The sequence below is a fragment of the Fukomys damarensis genome, unplaced genomic scaffold, assembly GCF_012274545.1.
Source record: "Fukomys damarensis isolate Sample0158 unplaced genomic scaffold, DMR_v1.0_HiC HiC_scaffold_27, whole genome shotgun sequence".
In the NCBI taxonomy this organism is placed as follows: Eukaryota; Metazoa; Chordata; class Mammalia; order Rodentia; family Bathyergidae; genus Fukomys; species Fukomys damarensis.
In genome coordinates this window covers 41,442,433-41,456,612 of record NW_022900939.1, presented here as the reverse complement: position 1 = coordinate 41,456,612, position 14,180 = coordinate 41,442,433, and the positions used below count along the sequence as shown (strand labels likewise).

Genomic DNA, 14,180 nt, shown 5'->3' with positions numbered 1-14,180 from the left:
TATAACCAATCTGAGGGGGAGGCTAAGGTTTCAGCTTTGGCGCCTGTCAAGTTGTCAACAGTTTACTGTTCAATCTAAATATATGAAGGATAGGTTGAGTCTTTTAATTGCTTTACTTGATGGTGCGTTTAATGGTTATCTGGAGTAGTGTCCCGGATGGTGCAGAATTCAAGAATAAGATGGGAAGATTCAGTAACAACTGGAATTTTAAACCCTTGGAGGTATTAAGAATTCAGCCATTCCATATTCTTTCATTAATTTTACTATTCTATTGACTTTATGAAATAAGGCATATTTGTATATTTTCATACTGCCGATGAACTTGAGTGCCATAGTTTCATTTCAGTTACTTGTCAGAGGAAGATGAGAACAAGAACTGTATTAAAATATATACCCTGCTAGGTAACCTTAAAACTTGCTGTAATCAGTTGCTTAAAACTGTTTCCTCTGTGATCGACACCTATATGTCAATTAATTAGTTTCTTCTTTTTCCCTTAATGTGTTTTAGGACATAAGTGTTAAATTATCTTACGAAACTAATAAAGGAAAACCAGAGGTGAAAGAAAATAGACAAACCAGAGTTGACCGAATGCCATTTAAATAATAGCATTTTTAGCTTAGAGCTTATTCTTCCTGTCAAGTGTCTAGATGAAACTGACTATAAACATAGATGGAGAACTGTACACAGAAACTCTACTAAAATAGTTTTCTACTAATTTCCAGAGAAAGCTAGTCTTCTGAAATACGGCTTTTGATGGACACTTCGCTCTTAAAATCAGAGCAAAAGTATGCTATGGTATAGAGAATTTTCTGTTATGATTTTAAGAAATCCTAGAGTTCAACATACACAGTAAAAATTGTAGCATTGACAAATGTACTTTGTAACGCCTAAATTTAGAAAGTGAAGGAGGCATCACAATGATTAGATAAAGAATGTAGCTCTTTATATAGCTTCTGACCAGGTATTTTCTTTTGGAGGAAAGGTTTTGGATCAAAGATAAGCAGTGAACATGTTTTTGTGACCCTTTATGACTTTTCTTAAAATAGCTGCTCCCATTTTTTCTTGTTTGGTCACTTTTTCATATCACTTTTGTTATATTCTGGACCGGTGCACTTTGCCTATTTTTGTTAATCATTGTTTTTCTCTTGCCCGAGATTATGGATATTCTTTTAGGGGATGTATTGGCAAAGTTTAAAATGCACGAGGACCCTTGAGGGCAACTGCTAACAATGAAATGAGGAGACTCGATTTCCCCTCCATCCAACAAGAAGTCAATTTTAGGCTTTCAAAGATGCAAAACAGCACAAGGCTACTGTCCATCCATTTACAAAGGCAAGCAAAGCCTTTCTCTTTCTGCGGTAAATTGCTGCTCTTCACTTCCCACCTGTGGTCCGGGCTGTTGGCCTGTAGGTTTGGACGTGATAGGTGTGCTGTGAGTTCTGTCATGATAGGAGAAGGAAACACTTCCCCTTAGAGCAGGGGAGATGAGACCGATAAGTAGAACCTTATCAGGCCAGGCAGATTTTGATTGTGATTTCGCAGGGAATAATTGCAGAGATGCTGTGTGTATTCCTGTGGATAGGAAGAAACAGAAAAATCAGATTTTAACAAAAGGAAGAGAAATGCTGCAGTTAAGGGACAGCCCTTGCTCTCTTCTCTTCTTGTCTTGCTCCCTATGTAGTCTCACTCATGCTTGCGCTTTTAAATACGATTTTTATGCCAGTTATTTCCAATTTTACTTCCCAGCCTGGACGTCTGTTTTGAGGTCCATTTCCTTATGTATTTGATAAAGGATTTTTAATTAACATAAAATATTTGCACATATTTCTGTGGCACAGTGTGATAATTCACTACATACTGATATATACTGTCCAATGTGTAATGAGCCAATTAATTAGAATTTCCATCTCCTAAAATATTTATTGTTTCTGTGTACTGGAAACCTATGAACTCCTACTTTCTAGTTCTTATAAACTTTATAATAAACTGCTGTAAAATATAATCACACCGGTTATGCTGTAGAACAACAAAACCTGTTTCTCCTGGGGCTGAGGTGTGTAACGTGGTGGTGCACCGTTTACTTAGCAGCCTTTGTGAGGCTCTTGGCTTAATCCTCAGCACTTCAGGACAACGAAAGGGCCTGTTCCCCCTTTGCAATAATATTTGGGTAACTGCATCTGAACTTCCTCTAGCCTACTTCTGTTCTACTTTTCCTAGCATTGGCTGACCATGATTCCACTCTTCCATGAAATAAAAAGATTTTAGCACTTCTAAGGATGAGCAAGAGAATAGAATATTTGTCTTTCAGTGTCTGGCTCATTTTACTTAGCATATCCTTGCGTTCCATCTGTGTTGCCACCAGCAGGACGCCTTCCTTTCTTTTCTGTGTTACCACACTTCCGTTTTCTGTTTGTCCATCGGTGGGAACATTAGATGACTCTGTATTTTGGCTATTGTGAATAGAGCCACAATAAACATCAATGAGTAGGAACCTCTTTTGTGTGCTGATTGTGTTTCCTTCATGTATGTACTCTCGAATAGTCATATTATAGTTCTGTATTAGTTTTCTGAGAAATATGCCACACTGGTTTCCATAAAGGCTACGCTCTTTCCATCCTATCAATAGTGCACAAGAGATCTCCTCGCTCCACATCCTTTCGATCATTTAATTTTTTTGCCTTTTTTTGTGGGGGGGTACCGGGGATCGAACTCGGGTCCTTGCACTTGTGAGGCAGGCGGCAGAACCACTGAGCTAAATCCCCGGCCCCTTTCTTTGCCTTTTTGATGACAGCTATTTCATTGAAGTGAGATGAACTCTCATGGTGGTTTGGGTTTTCATTTCCCTAATAACCTGTGATGTTGAGCATTTCTTAAATACTTTTTTGCCATGTGAATATCATCTTTGGAGAAATTTAGATCACTTGCCTACTTTAAACATCACACCACTTGAGTCCTTTTCTGCGGAGGTTTTTGAGTTCCTCGTATATTCTAGGTATCAACCCCTTGTTCACAGACTACTTCGCACGTCTTCTCCTATTCTGTAGCTCCTCTCTTCACTCCGCTGCTCCCTTTGCGTATCCTGGTTTCCGGGTGTCGGTTCAATCCTTCGCCATTTGAATTCTAATGGCACCTCAAACAACATTTCCAACTCCTCCTCTCTTCCAGCGCAGATTAATTTACTTTGTCTTACCTGCTCATATTTCTCTGGTGGGATTCATTTCACTACAAGAAAGCATCAGCCACTGAAGCAAGTCCAGTCCTGCTCCTTTCTACCTATGATCACGTCCTGTGTTTTCTTGGATCTCACCTCCTCCGCTTTCTTCCATCTTCACTGTCAGCTATTTATACCAAGCTGAAATCATATCTGGCCTCACACAGTTTGGGCAGTGAGGTGGAGTGGCTAGACAAACACAGGACAACACGCTCAATCTGAATTTAGGTGAACAGCGAGTGATATTTTTAGGAGGAGTATATTCCAAATATTTCACGAGGCAAACTTACATTAAAATGTTTTGGTTACATATGTGACATTCAAAATTGATGCGGAGTCCTGCCTTCTGTTTGCTGTGTGCGGCGATCACACAGGAGATGGGTGAGGAGAGGTTATTTTATCCACAGAGGGTCTGGGAAGGCTGCTTCAAGTGTGGACATTTGAGCAGAGACAGAGAGCAGTGAGAGGAAGATGCAGGAAGCCCAGCAAGCGGTCAGCACCATGGCCTGGGCAAAGCGTTGCTCAGCAGATGGCAGAAATAATCGAAAGGCCCAGACCTGGAGTCTCACAAGGAGAGGCATAAGGGAACGCAGGATACAGAGAGATGGATCTGTGCTTTGTGTGCCGTAAAAACCTGATTTTTTTCTTTTCCCCTTTCTGGGGAGGGACTGAGGATTGCACCCAGAGCCCTGACACTGAGCCATATCCCGAGTTCTTAGTTTTTATTTTGAGAAGGGCCTCGCTAAGTCACTAAGTTGCCCCGTTTTAAGGCTTGAATGTTTTATTCTCCTTTCTCAGCCTCCCAGAATATACACATCTTTTGTTATTTTATTTAAAGTATGATTTTGATAAAAACCATTCAACACAGAGGAGAAAAGTTGGTTTGTAGGAAATTTCAACTGTGCCATTGAGTGGCTCTGTGATCAGAGTCTCTTGGATGACTTGTACCCCTGATTTGAGAGGAGAGCTGGGTTAAAACTAAGAAGTATGTGTTTTATTTGTAGGTACCCCAGATAAAATTGTGATATATGCCAATATGACCAAGCTGCCTTCCTCTCTATTTCCTTTGGCCCTTTTTAATACCCCTCCAATCCCCCAGATTGCTCAAGTTCTTCAAGCCAAGTAAAAAGGGAAGTGGACCGGATAATCATTAGCATCCTAGTATCATTTTGTTAATGACATTTGTATTTACTTTTGAAAAACAAACCTGCTTATGATTCTCTAAGCAGTGTGACTTTTGTGATGAAATTTAAGTAGTTGCCTTTGAGGGAAAAGTGATAGGGTCCTTGGTCTCTGTCTACCTGATGCATATTTATGTAGATGAGTCTTACCTGTAAATCTTGAAGACACAGACACACTATTGATATTTAAATAAATTAGCATAATTAGCATATCCAGCTCTTGATTCCCTACTTCATTGCCTTGTCATTTTTTATTCAATGGATTCATAAGACTTCATGCATTCAGATTATTGTGCCTTAAGTCTGACCCCCAAATAATTAACCTTTAGTTTTAATTTATTTTGTTCAGGTTTTTACAACAAAGCATGGCTCCCACAGATATGAAACAGCATTTCATTTTCATGAACTAGACATTTTCAGTGGATAAATACATAAATATTGCTGGAAATGTTGAATTCTATTCATTTCAAAGTGACAGGTTTGTTACTTTGACATCATCAAAGATTCATCAGGTCCTTAGAAGAATTTAAATAAGGTATATACTGTTTCCAGCTTGGAAATAGGCCAACATACCTTTTCCTCATTACCAAAGTGTCACAGTGGAAAGTGTCTTTTCACTGTCTTGAGATTTGTTTTACCAATCATCTACTGAGGAATTTGAAGTTAATCTTATTTATTATGACCATATAGTCATTTGTAGTCATTATAAAAATTTGATCAGAAATTAGTTTTTAAAGTTTTATAAGAATCATTTTTAGCAGAAAATATTTTCTCTCAGATATGAACTCAGGACCTTGCACTTGCAAGGCAGGCCACCGAACCGCTGAGCTAAATCCCCGGCCCCTGCTGTTATCTTATTTTTATTGTTATTACACAAACCAAAGTCAAGGAATGAGTCAATTTGATGAAGCTTTGCCTATGCATTTATACACCCACGTGACAATCACTCACGTGAAAGCACAGAACATTTCCAGGACCCTACAGGGCTTCCCTGTGCCCACTGCGGTTGACACCGCACCAGCGCAGCCACTGATCTGACACAGTTTAGGTGTGCTCTCTCTGGAACTTCGTGTCAATGAAACTAGGCAGTTTATACTTTGGAGGGAATGATCCAATTCCACTTAATATTATGTATGTGAGATTAATCCAGTTGTTACATGTATCATTAGTTCATTCTATTTTATTGCTATACAGTGTCTCATTGTATATAACACAATTTATTCTCTTGTTGAACTAATTTTGGGGTTGCTTCCGAATTTAGACTATTATAAGTAATGCAGTCATGCATATTATTATCTAAGGAGATCATTTACACTCATTTTTTATACTACCATTTCTCTTGGGTCATTAAGTTTCCAAGTGGATGGGGTTCATATATATTTAACTTTAACAAACACTTTGAGACAGCTTTCTAAAATGGTTGTACTAATTTCTACTACCACAAGAAATGTAGGTGGGTTGTTTTGGTGGGGAAGTACTTATACAGATACCACTGGAAATAGCAAATTCTATTTATTCTGTATCACATCCTCATGGATACGTGGTTCTATAATTTTAACCATTTAATGGTATCTTCCCAAAAGTATTAAAAGTATCACACCACAATGATACATGCACACCCATGTTTATAGCAGCACAGTTTGTAATAGCTAAATCTTGGAAATAGCCCAAGCCCATCAAATTCACACCACAATGATACATGCACACCCATGTTTATAGCAGCACAGTTTGTAATAGCTAAATCTTGGAAATAGCCCAAATGCCCATCAAACAATGTAAGGATAAAAAAGATGTGATTATTTTTTTACAATGGATTACTACTCAGCCATAGAGAAAGATAAACTTGAGACATTTACAGCTAAATGGATGCAACTTGGGAACATATTCTTAAGTGAAATAAATTGGACACATATGGGTGAATATTGCATTGGCTCTCCAGTGTGAGAAACCGAAAGGGGAAATGAGGACCAAAATGTAAAATAGACAACACAAAACGGGAAGAAATTGTTCAAAAGGAAAAGGGAGCTGTGACGGAGAGGAGAAGAAGGAAGGGGAAGAGTGGAAACAAAGCTTTTGTAAATAAGGGGATGGAAAGGTTGAAGGGAGGGGAGGGGGTTGGGAATCGAGATATGTTATGTTCAGGTACAAATTCCCTTTGATGAATGTGATCATTACTTACATATAAATTGTACCAATAACATTGTTTTTTTAAAAAAAGTTTAATCAAAAATGGTACCTGTGGTTTTATTCTGTATTTCCTCGATTACTAACAATTTGGATACTTTTTCATATATCGGTTGGCAGGTTGAATATTCTCTTTTGTGAAGTGCTTTAAAGTTTTTTTGTACATTTTAAAAATGAGTTTTTCAATATTTCTGGTAGTAATTTGTAGGAGTTCATTGTATATTCTGAACATGACACTTTTTGGGTATATGTTTTGCAAATGTCTCAGTTGCCTTTTTCACTCTTGTAAGATTGTCTTTTGATTAAAAAGGATTAAAATGAAGTCCCATTTATCAGCCTTTTCCTCTGCGCCCCTTTCAAAAACTTCTTTGCAACACCAGCCCTCACAGAAAGCCTGTGACTGTTTCCTGTGATTCCTGCATCTGTTTGTTTCGCTTTTCACACTTACTATTGTCTCTGGTGGATTTCTGGGCAATGTTCAGCATTTCTGTCTGGACAGCCAGTTGATGGAGCACCTTTTTCCAAGCAGAGCTTCCTGTCCTGCAGCACCCTGCGTGCTCAATACAGAGCCTGCTTTTACACGGGCCGGTTCCCGCAGCCTACTCTGGGGACCCTTCAGTCTCTTCCACTGATTGGCTTTTCATCATGGGGCACAATCCCACATTATAAAATTGCCTGATAAACAATAGTTTAAATTCTCCAAGTTGTTCTTGAGTCTTTTTCTTTACATATTTTAGTGAGTTTTTTTGTAGTCCCTGTATACTTGAGAATCAGCATATCAGTTTCCACATGCACTAACATCAATCCACTGGAAGTTTAATCGTTGCACTAAATCTAGGGATAAAACTAAGGATTGAAGTTCTAAAAATATTGAGTCTTTCCAGCTAGATACTTGCTTCATTTCATCAGTGTTTAGGTCTTTATTTTCCCCAGCAATATTCTCTAGTTTTTAGTGCAGACATCTTGGGGAAGATACTTGGGTTTTACAAAAAATACTATAAATGCAGACAAAAAGTTGGTCTTCTGGTTAAATATTTTAAGATGAAACCTTGTTCTATCCTAAGGCCTGTGAGGAACTGGTCCAAAGAAGGGCTGAGGAGCAGAGAACTTGGACTGGAGAATCAGCAACTTTCACTGCTCACAGAGCAGATAGACTTGGTTTCAAGCAGCTCATCTCCTATCTGTATTTAAAACTTTGAAGTCGTAAAACTCAAACATAAATTTTAGACATAGAGAATTAAACTTGTGATTGCATAATGTCAAAATATTAGTTTAGTTTAAAATCTTAGTTACTGTGGTAGATTAACTAATGCCCAGCTGAACGGAGTCAGCGTCGTTGTGGGTGTGGAGGACCCATCTGAGGATGGTCACGGCCCCAATAGAGAACTGGAGGTGAAGAGGATTAGCTGCTGATTTTCCTGGAGAAGCTCGCCGAGGCTGGTTTTCCTGATGCAAACTCGGCTGTGCTTGGAGGAGCTCTGGGCCTCACTGTTGCTGGGACAGGCTGCTGTTCCCCTCGGGGAGCTCTGGTCTTCACCTTGAGCGTCGCTTCTTGGCTCCACAGCAGATCCCCCAGCCTGGCGGCACAGACCCTGTACCCGCTGACACAGGCTTTCCAGCTTTCTCCACTGGCCTTTGGGCCTCCCGGTGCAGATCCTTGGTATGGACTTGTGGGAGACATCGCCATGGGCTCTAGGCCTCCAGCTAGAGTCGTGCGGGACATTGCTGGGACCCAGGCCCTCGGCTGGACCCTTTGGGTCTAGTGTGTGAACAGATCTCTTACACTACTCTGCATTTGACTTTCTGGGTGAATATTATGAAATAATCTTATAATCTTGTAATCTTATCATCTTAAATCTATTCCCTTGAGAACCCTGAATACAACAGTTGCCTTGACATAATTAGAAAATTTATGGCAATTTTGTATCAACCATTCCTTAAGAAACTAGCCCCAAAAGAGATTCCAACATATCCTTAGATGTTTAAATGCTACAATTTGCATAAACATGGCTGCATTGCTCTGGTGTGGCCGTATTGGACATGTAAATTCACTGTCATTGGAAAATTATTTTTTATTCTTTTGGCTACCACTAAAATATTGGAACAAAATTAATATTTTGTCAAATTTTTCCTCTTTTTTTCATTTCAGGATCCCTCTGTATGGTAGAAATCTTTATTTTGTGGCTCTAAATTTTATTTTAGTTATTTCCATTCATATTTCCTGTACTAAAAGTTTAATATTACCTGATACCAAAAACGGAATCAAATGATGGTGAAAGATAGGACTTCAGTTGTTTAACTAGTAAAGTTTATTTTGAATAAGAAAATTTAATGATGTGGTTAAAGTTAACTAATTTGTCAGTGTCCAATATGTCAAAACAGAGTGCTAGAATAATGGTAATAATAATAATAATAATAATAATAATAATAGCAAGGACAAGTACTCTATGCCAGTCTTATAAATACCATACATGAATAATCAAATGAAATCCTCACAAACACGCTCAGAGGAGGGTAATAGCCAGGAGAAGGGAAACTGGATCAAGCCCAACCTAGGCAGTTTAGTGAGATCTTATCTCAAAATAAAAACGAAAAAAAGCTGATGATGGGGCTCAGTGCAAACACCATGGGTTCACGCCCCATGACAAAAACAAAAACAAAATGGAAAATACAATGCAACTAACTTGTACTTTTTTTTAATAGAAAAATTATGTCCTATACTGACAACAGAGGGAAGACAGTTTGCTCAGGATGACAGAAATAAACTTGAAGTTTCAGGTAAGCATTATAACCCTTTGTAAAGAGGTATTTGTGGAAAATTTTCACTAGATGTGTGATACACTGGGGTGATTCTTTGGCATTGCAATTTAAGATCATAACTGACATAAAAAATTTAAAAGTAAGTACTTTAAAACAGCGAAGTTCTGTGTAGATTAATCTAAGATCAGCAACATCTCAACCTATTGGAGAAAAAAGTTACTTGAAATGATAAAAGTTGCAGGTACTATAGAAATTTTGCCAAAAGCAAATGTATGAGAAAGACATCACAAGTAGCATAGCGTTCCTATCTTTCTTCTCCTTTCCTTTGCCCTCCCCTCTCTTCGTCCCTCCTCTCTTCCACACCCTCTGTCTCTCTCTTATACACACACCCCACATATATATTGCATTTAACTTCTAAGCTTTTGTCATTGATATAAATTCTCTGAAGCCATGATTTTCCTTTTTAAATTTCAGATGAATAGCTGTACTACCTTTGTCTAATTTTGATTTACCCTTCAGAGTTGCTACAACAAGCTACTGTAATTACGTACTTAGGATTGTCCCCAGCTCAGTGATGGTGAACCTTTTAGAGACGAACACCCAAACTGCAACCCCCAGCCCTCTTATTTATATCACACAGTGCACACTGCAGTTCAACCTGAATCCTGAGGTTTTGATGTGAAAGAAAAGACTCAAACAACTCGTGGCCTCATTGCAGAGAATCCTCTGTGTGCTTGCTGTGGCACACAGGCCCCAGGTTCCCACCAATGTCCTGGGCAAAAACAAAACAAAACAAAACAATTAGTGTTTGAGTCCTTTGAAAGGTATTTATGAATCTTTCTTCAGAAAATTGGCTGCACATTCTATACGCAAAGTGAATTTCATCTTTCTCCACCCTAGAAGGACAAAACCAGTCAAGGAGTTTTGCTCAAACTGCAGGATTTTATGTGAAATATTCATCTGTAAATTTATAACAACAAAAAAATCCAGTTTAAAAAAATCAGTATTTCTAGAAGTTTATGAAATTCAATAAAACTACTGGATTAAACAATGTGTCACATTTTACAGGTGTTGATTTAGGAGAGAGCTTTTCTCTGAGACATGCATTTTGTGAAGGTGATAAAACCTGTTTCAAATTGGGAAACGCCCTTCTTATTAGAGATACTATGTAAGTAAAATAATGATTTTTCTTTACATTTTAATAATATCAAAGAAGCTATTTTGTATGGAGATTGCAAATCATTCATTTAGAGAATGCAAAAGCTTCCTAACAGTGCCATTGCCATGTGAATGCTGTAGGATATTTATATATTTGCTGTTTATAAAACTTTTTACAGTCTGGTCTTTGTGGCATAAATGCAAATTATACCTATAGAGGCATGATCTTTAGAGAATGGTAATTAAATACCTTTTTGACACCTAAATAAAATTAGTTTAATAATCAGATACTTCATTAAGACCACACAGAAAAATGTTATGCTTAGGCTTAAAATGTAGTTTCAGATACTGGATTAGCGAGGAGAGGCCACCTGGAAATACCTTTTTTTTTCCCTCCAGTTCCTACAAAGAGGCAAAGAAAATCCCAGGAACATTCAACCAAGGACTTTTTTTTTTTTTTTTTTTTTTTTTTTAAGCAGAACTAAATAAAGTAGTACCAGATTCTTTGATTCCTCTCCCAGGCTGGCTTATCTCTTTGCACTGGATTATGGAGGCCTCCTGTGGGGCTCTTTCCCATTTGCTTTTTTTGGGATTTTAGAGACTATGGACTAGTGAGAAGTTGGCTGACCTCCACTTACAGGCCAGCTGGGTTTCCATTTTTTCCCTTCTGTTTAAAGTAGACATAATCAATGTTAGACTTCAAAATATGAACTTTAAAACATAAGACATAATCAGAGACAAAAACTGATACTCATTGTATTTGTTTGTATATTTACTGTGCTTCATGATAAAATAAAATAATTTAGTCATTAGATATTTATTTTATATATCCTACAGAGTAAAAATTAAAGAAAAAATGCCTTACAATTATATTTGTAAATCTTGATGTTTGTTATGGTAAATTTACCAAAGTTTTCCTTTGCTATTTTACCTTTATTCTTTTCTATGAATATAGCTAGAATTAAAAAAAAAATCACCCATCAACAGATGAATGGACGGAGTAGTCTTCCGTCATAGATCCATTTATAGGGAAACCGATACATTCAGAGATCGTAATGCTTAGTGAAATAGATACAGAGGATTAAGTATTACATAAGTTTTTAAAATATGAGAAACCCAGAGAAAAATAAAAGATGATTAGAAACAGGGCGATAAATGTTTTGGAGACGGGAAGGGGGCGTGGGGAGAAGGAGACAAAGAAGGAGGGGAGGGGAAGAGGAAGGGAGACTGATAAAAATGCGCTGTGTACACGGACCAGTTCCAAACACGCACTGCACGAGAACTGCCATTGAAAGAGTGACATTTTGTCAACAGCTATCCGGGAAGATTCTCCTGAGGGTGGCAATAATTGGAGATTGAATTGATCGTAATTAGAAAGCTGGGAGGAAGGCAGGTAGCAGACATGTTCGTGATACTTGTTCTTTGAGTCAAACGTGAACATTCCCACATGTAAATGCACTGCAATGTAAAAGAAAAGCATCAGAATTCCGTTCGGTTTAACATGCAGTGTAGATGTTTTTGTGTGAAGACATACGTGAATGTTTTCACTTCATAATGGGCAGTGGATAACTTTAACTAATTAATATTTGGAAAAGGCAGTACATTCTCTTCCAAAAATTAAGATGCATTTTTTTTCTTTCTTTCTGCTTTCTTCCTGAGATTTAGAACCCTACAATTCTGACTGTTTGGCAAAAGAATTGGGGGAAAACAGATACTTGTATGAAAGAGGATTTAGCTGCATTAGAAAATTTTAAGTAGCTGCATTAGAAGACTTGCCCCTTTTAAGCAGTGTGACTCCCCTTTGAATCCATGAGATTATAAACCTTCAGCTTGAATTGAAATATATTTCCCAACCTTTGGCTTGAAGTCACTACCCAGGCCCTGGGCAGTCTCTGTAAGTGAATTCTCTGGCTCTGAAGGGCAGAAGCTGGTGGCTTCACTGCAGGAAACTGGAGGGCATCTGGATAAGCTGAAGAGTGAGTGTCAAGTAGCTCGGCCCAGGTCCACTTCCATTTCGCTCGCTGGGCCAAGTGTGCTAGGACGCTTCTCTCGCATGATGCCATTTTCGTTTCTCAATGAGACTGGAGTGTGGCTGCAACTATTTATACAGATTCGTCAACAAGCTGCCTTGCAGAATCAGCATGGGAAAAGGCAGAGCCATTTTATATGGAAAATGGGGACAATTTCTGGGCCTGGGCTTGCTTTATTGTTCCGGCACATTCTGAGTGAGACTCCAGAGGGAGCAGACGGAGTGAGCAGTGAGCGTGTTGTTCCGCCACCTGCTGGGCTTGGTGTGGGTTTCCTGAGGGCCACGATGTCAGCGCCCTCGGAGGAAGCTTGGCTGTACTCTGAGCGTTAGCACTGGCTCAGGGGATGGCCCGGAAGCCTTCTGTGTTTCATTCTGAATTCTGTCCATTTCTGCAGTTACAGTTGGATAGGCGCGAGAAGTTCTGAGGGTGCGGGCGCTGCATAACAATAATGTAGTATATTTTTAAAAAATCTACAGGAAGTAATTTTGAAAGTTTTCAGCATGAAGTGATAAATGTTCAAAGAGGGAGAGATGTTTACCCTGATTTAAACATTACCCTAGGTATATAAGAGTAAAACATTATTACCTGGTGCTCCATTCATTAAGAAAAATAACCAAAAAATTAGAAAAAAAAATACTTGCCTCTTGCCTGCCAGGAAAGAAATGCCAATGTATACTCCAAAACATTAAGAAAATTATGTATATAGAAACAGAAACAAACATGTCTGGAAGAAAAAAAAATTGGAACTATCCGAATTTGCATTTGGTGTTTTTATAAACAGTATTCGTTAGCAAGTAGGAATTCCCAGTTTATATGATGACTTGGAATATGCATAAAAGATGTTTTGGAGGCTTCCAGCTTCTCTGGACTTTAGCAGTTCCCTTGGAAATAACCCTAAATACGAGCAAAGCTGTGAATATTCGGTCCGGCATCATGTGTACTTTCCTTTTGTTCTTGCTTAGTGGTCTGTCCCATAAGCATGTCTCTTCTACGTAAGCTTTCCACTGCGTTTTTGTCTGTACTTATCGTTTCTATAGCACTGATTTTTAGAATGAAAATCATGTTCAGGGCCTCACAGTCTCACGATCTGTTCCACATATTCCTCGGTACCCACAGTAGCATACAGCATTATGATTTTTAAATGTTGTTTTTAGGCTAAAAACTCACACAGTCATGGATAGAAGCTGTCGTGTGTTGCATACGTGCTTTAGAACGTTTCTGTGTGAGTCAGTGAAGTGAGGACAGACTAGGCCAGAGCTTCTCGTTTTCTTTTTTTTTTTTTCCAGCTTTAATTGAGTTTATTGGTACATTCTAGGTATACAGTACAGTTACATTCATTGTTGGGATCTTGTACCTTTACATGACAAGTCTTGGTTCTCATATTTTCCCCTTGTCCCTGCCCTCCCTTCACCCCCTCAGAGCTTCTCGTGTTTTCTTCATTAGACCTGTGTTGGGAACCACTGGGAGCCCAGCATTTCCCCAGGCTCTGTTTTTCCAAGAATGTAAATCTTACTCTTGCCTTCTTAGAGCCTGCTAGAGACACCAAGTAAAAGGAAAAGCTGCATTTCTCTCTTGCCTTCTTTTGAGAAAAAACTAAGACCGTGTGGTCTTCTGTGCCTACATGACTTAAACCCCACCCTATCTCTTATAAAGGT

General features: G+C 38.5%; 1 protein-coding gene across 2 annotated transcripts in view; it reads left to right on the top strand.

The window, feature by feature from the left end:
* The window catches only part of Col19a1 (collagen type XIX alpha 1 chain), a 296,825-nt gene that overhangs the window by 14,820 nt on the left and 267,825 nt on the right, over nucleotides 1-14,180 (top strand). For both annotated transcript variants that reach the window (XM_033756533.1, XM_033756532.1), the window contains exons 3-4: nucleotides 9,281-9,355; nucleotides 10,406-10,505. In XM_033756533.1, the coding sequence (XP_033612424.1) occupies nucleotides 9,281-9,355; nucleotides 10,406-10,505 (175 nt within the window). The remainder of the gene's footprint in view (nucleotides 1-9,280; nucleotides 9,356-10,405; nucleotides 10,506-14,180) is intronic.